The sequence below is a fragment of the Entamoeba dispar genome, genomic scaffold (genome assembly GCF_000209125.1).
Source record: "Entamoeba dispar SAW760 scf_1105229461835 genomic scaffold, whole genome shotgun sequence".
In the NCBI taxonomy this organism is placed as follows: Eukaryota; Evosea; order Mastigamoebida; family Endamoebidae; genus Entamoeba; species Entamoeba dispar.
In genome coordinates, this window is record NW_001854891.1 from 9,905 (window position 1) to 14,862 (window position 4,958).

The window sequence follows — 4,958 nt, forward strand, 5'->3', positions numbered from 1 at the left end:
TAAAAAATAAATAATAAAATGATGTTTTATATAACATATGAAATGAAGAAATTCCTTCAATGTAAGAATAGAGGGAACAAAGCACACTCTTTAAAGCTAATGTATACCCCATTCTTGAAACAATAAAAGGTTTTAGAAATATTTGGGTTGTTTCTTCTTTTTTTTTTGAGCTTACATTATTTATTTATTAAAAGGTTTCAGAAATATTATGAACAGAATAAAATCTAAAATAGTTATTTGGTTTTTATTTTAAAAGAGAAACAAATCAATTAAATCTGTTAACACAGTTGTGGTTTATTCATCATCAATATAATTAAAAATGAAGGTAAAAATTTAAGTCCAATAATAAGAGGAATATCAGCCCAACCAATTAAAAAATGAGATTCATCTCCTGGTTTTTTCTCTTCACTTGGAGTTGAAAACTCATTAAAATATTGAACAACATGAGTAAAACACATACAAAAACGTAATAAAATACAAAGAGCTATCAACCCTCCACAAATACTTGTTCTTATCTTAATTTCTCTTGATTCACGAGCATTATAAACACGAAAAATACGATACATAAAGACTAACATTAATATAAAACACAACAAACAAAAATAAGACAAAGATAGTCCTGCATTGGTATATATTGTTCTTATCTTAAAATAAACTTCAAATAAATCATAGAATAAATCAGATGGAATAAACATAATATATATTAATGAAACAAAATGGACTAACGAATCTATTAGTAATGTTGCTATCCCAAGAGTCCAAAAGATATCAAATATTTTTAATAAAATACTTTTTTCTTGAGTGACCATACTTCCTAATTGTAATCTCCTATGACAATAAATAATATAATTTTACTTTTGAGAATTAACCTTCAATATTAATTTAACAAACAGTGCAATTACTGTAAGCATAATCATTAATCCAAAAGTTGTTGTATCTAATAAATTAGACATTTCATACCAATAAATGTAAATTAATGAATTAAAATTATCTGTTAATAGTGTAAAAGAATAATAATATATTTCCCATGCAATAAAATTAACTTGACATAGCACATAACAAAAAATACCGAAATGACATATCCTTCTAGGTGTTATGTATGGTGGTTGTACTAAAAATTTATACTGTTTAGTTTTTTTACATCTTTTACAATATTGTAAAATAACAGTACATATAAAGTATAATAATAACAATGATGTTAACACACTAGAAATTGATATAACACTTATAGCAATTCCCTTTTCTGTTTCTAATGTGATGTTTCCCATATTCTTTAATTTAAATTTTTTTATTTGTAAGTTCTAAAATAACATTTTTTAAATTTTACTAAAGGGTTTTTAAGATTATTTTGTTATTATTGTATAATCTTTTTATATTATTCATAAATTATGAAAAAGAAAGAAAAACAAATTTAAAAATTTCAATAAGCGAAGCGATAGAACAACCCATTAAATTTAAGCAGTTTTGTCAGCTTTCTTTTCTTCAGCAACTGGAGCAGCTTTTTCTTCGACAGCAGTGGTAACAGTTAAAGCAGCTTGTTGTTTTGCTTTATCAGCAAGATCTTTATTAAGTTTATTTTGAATCTTCTTTTGTTTTTCATTATGTTTGAATCCATTAATTCTACCACCGAATTCTCTGTACATATGAGCATTCTCGAAGTAAATAGATTTGACATTTTGAACAAGTGATTCAAATGCAGCTTTGTCTTCTTTCTTAGTTTCAGTAACAGCAACAACTGCAGCGGTTGGTCTGTGAATTAATTGTCCAAGTCTAGCCTTTCCTTTAACAATGCAGTATGGGACTTGTAATTTCTTGCAAAGATATGGAAGATAAACAACCATTTCTAATGGTTCAACGTCATGAGCAATAACAACTAATTTAGCTTGTTTTCTTTCAATTAATCTAACAACATTATTAATACCATAACTAAGAGTAGCTGGTTTTTCAGTTTTCTTTGAAGCAGTAGCTTTTTCACCTTTTTGTGTTTTTTCAGCTAATTCTTTAGCAGCAGCTCTAATTCTTTGTAATTTAGCAGCTCTTTCTTCTGGTTTAATGTGGTCGAGAATCTTGAATAATTGAGTGGCATTGGTTTTGTCAAGAGTGTGGTTAGCAAAGATATTGACTGCTGGTGGGGTCTTTAATCTTTTCATTAATAATCTCTTTTCTTTTTGAATTCTAACATATAATGGATATTTAACATATCTGGTCAAATCACGTGGATGAGCTACATTACCTTTTCCAAATACCTTTTTATTAGCAACGATAAGTGGGTTGGTTTGTTTTGTTTGCTTTTGCTTATTGGCCTTTCCAGACATCAACCTGCAATTTAACAAAACCCTTTCAAGTTCTACTGCGATTTGGGGTTTAGTTTTTTTCTAATTCCTAAATTATTCTTTTTAGTTATTTTTATCTCATTATGTTTTTTTTTAATATCATATTTTAATTATTTCTTTATTATTTTTTTAATAACACAATTTCATTAGTCAAAAAAATTGTTGTGATAAAAAAAATTTATTTGCAACAAATAAATAATTATTTTCTCCTATAAATAAATTATTATTTTCATTTCTTTGTAATAATTTTTAACACAAGTTATTTTTTGTTATTATAAAATGTTTACTTCCAAATCAATAATGAATAAATAAAATAATGGTGTTAGGTCTCACGTAAGTGAAATTAATTTTTTCGTATTCTTCTTTACTTATTCAATAATAATTATATTAAATTACATTAAATATTATCACTGTATTGATTAGTTCTAAAAATTGAACATCCTTTCATTATTGAAATAGACCAAAATTATTTTAGTCATAAACAATTATATTTTCATTATGTTTATGGTTATTAATAATAAATCATTTCCTTATAAGTTTTAAATTGAATGAGTCTCGTTTGAAAATGTTTTAATCAATTGTTAATGAAATGTAATACATAGTCCATTTTATTATGCCATAATGAAATTTGGTTCTTTTTATTCATTATATATTTTAAATTCTTTGTTATTGTTCTACAATTTTATTAAAACTAAATATAAATTCTTAGGAATTTTATTAAATAAATTATATTACAACAAATTTAATATATTAGCAATATTCTATATTAGAGTATTACAGTGTATTATCCTTCTTTTATTGTTTACTATTTAAATAAATGTATTATTATTTTATTATTTATTAAAAATTTAGTATTATTACCTTCGTATCAAGTTTGATATCAACTATACTTGACAGATAATAAATTTCATTTTCTGTTGTTGATATTATCATCAATTTTTTTAAATATAATAGTGTATTAAACAGAAAAAAATGAAAGAAAAAGAATCATTATATTATTGAGAATAAAAAAGAAAATTTTTAAATAAAAATAAACAGAAATTAAATACATATCATCATAAATTATAACTTCTTCTTGAATTGTATTGTGTGATGTAACTATTTAAAATTATAACTAGATTATTGTCTGATTAATGAAAATATTATTTACAGTATAATTGTTAAATCTTTTTTACATAAAGTTATCAATTTAACTGTATGAGATTAATCAATATCTAATATCAATTTGTAATTTTTATATTGGGAAATTTATTTAGATATTCTAATATTTATTCAGTGGTATTATTTTCTTTATTACTCTCCATCGATTACAGTTTTTCTCTAATTCATAAAATAATATTGTTAATTATTAGATATAAACTTTACCAACTAGTAATTTTGTTTTACTTATCTTCATTTATTTTGTTAAATACTTTTATACATTAAACTAAAGATATTTTATACTAACATTTATTAATTTTCTTTCAAATAATTACTATTTGAACTATTTGAAATAAGAAAAGAATAAGAAAAAGAGTGAAAGACTAAGCATCTACAATTTCCTATTTAATTCTTTTTTTTAAATATTATTGAGTGAATCAAATAACAACAAATATGTTTACATTTTTAATGTTGGTCTCAAAAAAATGTTATTAATTTATACTATGATAATCACTGTTAAATATTTGTATATAATTCATCATCAAGATTCAATATTATTTTAATAAATACTAACATGTTAAAATTAAATGAACTAACATCTGTTTATCAAATAATTTGAAAATTGATTAATATATAACGTAATGAGTTCAAAAAATTGAATACAATTCAAGAAGAAGTTATAATTTATGATGATGTGTATTTAATTTCTGTTTATTTTTATTTAAAAATTTTCTTTTTTATTCTCAATAATATAATGATTCTTTTTCTTTCATTTTTTTCTGTTTAATACACTATTATATTTAAAAATTTGATGATTGACAATAGTATAATGGAATTTGGTTTGGTTTATAAGTAAAATATCTGATATAGAAATACATTCATTCTTTAATTAAAAAATAATTTACTTTAAATGATCAGTTAGTAATATATTTCTTACATCTGGATTAAATAGAATACAATTCTTTCATCTCGATATTTTAAGATAAATGATTACACATTAAAACAGTCTAAACTAAGTTAAGAAGTAAATATCTAAAAATTATTTTTCTTTAAAGATGTATTTGTAAAAATAAAATATTATTACAATGAGTTGATTAATCAATTAAAATGATTATCAAGCATTCATTTGAAAACAATTGTATTAGGACCTACTTTTCTTTGAATAAGGTCATTAAGTGTATTAAGTCTAAATGAAAGTAGTTTTTTTTTCATAGAGCTGACCAATAAACCCAACAACATTACCACAGAGATAACAATATAACTTTTTATTCTATCAGCACATTTACTTATAAGGAGGTTATAAGAGTTTTAGCCAGTCCAATGAAAAGATTGCAAACACTTGGTCCAGTAACTGTAATAGAAAATAATAAGACAATAAAAACTATTTTCATTTAATTGATATGTGTTTATTATTCTGTTAAAGAAGGTTTAAATATGATAAACAAACAAATTCTTGTTTCTTATATAATACAATTTTGTAATAAT

At 22.6% G+C, this 4,958-nt stretch overlaps 3 protein-coding genes across 3 annotated transcripts in view, besides 11 other annotated features; all 3 read right to left on the bottom strand.

Moving 5' to 3' along the window:
* Positions 1–278: 278 nt before the first annotated feature.
* Positions 279–1,268, bottom strand: EDI_281010 (uncharacterized protein; the record flags this gene model as incomplete). The annotated part of the gene is made up of 2 exons (XM_001738967.1): positions 279–828; positions 892–1,268. 2 exons carry the CDS (start codon positions 1,266–1,268, stop codon positions 279–281), a joined length of 927 nt encoding a protein of 308 aa, XP_001739019.1.
* A 4-nt stretch (positions 1,269–1,272) lies between these two features.
* Positions 1,273–1,421: a sequence feature (AT_rich).
* A 33-nt stretch (positions 1,422–1,454) lies between these two features.
* On the bottom strand, positions 1,455–2,315 carry EDI_281020 (60S ribosomal protein L7A-2, putative; the record flags this gene model as incomplete). The annotated part of the gene is made up of 1 exon (XM_001738968.1): positions 1,455–2,315. The coding sequence occupies one exon, from the start codon at positions 2,313–2,315 to the stop codon at positions 1,455–1,457; it is 861 nt and encodes a 286-aa protein (XP_001739020.1).
* A 48-nt stretch (positions 2,316–2,363) lies between these two features.
* Positions 2,364–2,467: a microsatellite.
* Positions 2,468–2,500: 33 nt separating this feature from the next.
* Positions 2,501–2,586: a sequence feature (AT_rich).
* Positions 2,587–2,707: 121 nt separating this feature from the next.
* Positions 2,708–2,741: a sequence feature (AT_rich).
* A 227-nt stretch (positions 2,742–2,968) lies between these two features.
* Positions 2,969–3,086: a sequence feature (AT_rich).
* Positions 3,087–3,139: 53 nt separating this feature from the next.
* Positions 3,140–3,193: a sequence feature (AT_rich).
* A 143-nt stretch (positions 3,194–3,336) lies between these two features.
* Positions 3,337–3,368: a sequence feature (AT_rich).
* A 507-nt stretch (positions 3,369–3,875) lies between these two features.
* Positions 3,876–3,903: a sequence feature (AT_rich).
* A 280-nt stretch (positions 3,904–4,183) lies between these two features.
* Positions 4,184–4,215: a sequence feature (AT_rich).
* A 142-nt stretch (positions 4,216–4,357) lies between these two features.
* Positions 4,358–4,385: a sequence feature (AT_rich).
* A 113-nt stretch (positions 4,386–4,498) lies between these two features.
* Positions 4,499–4,556: a sequence feature (AT_rich).
* Positions 4,557–4,933: 377 nt separating this feature from the next.
* The window catches only part of EDI_281030 (uncharacterized protein), a gene marked incomplete at both ends in the record, with an annotated part of 909 nt that continues 884 nt past the window's right edge, over positions 4,934–4,958 (bottom strand). The window contains one exon of the mRNA XM_001733407.1: positions 4,934–4,958. This exon is cut by the window's right edge and continues 884 nt beyond it. Within this exon, the coding sequence (XP_001733459.1) occupies positions 4,934–4,958 (25 nt within the window).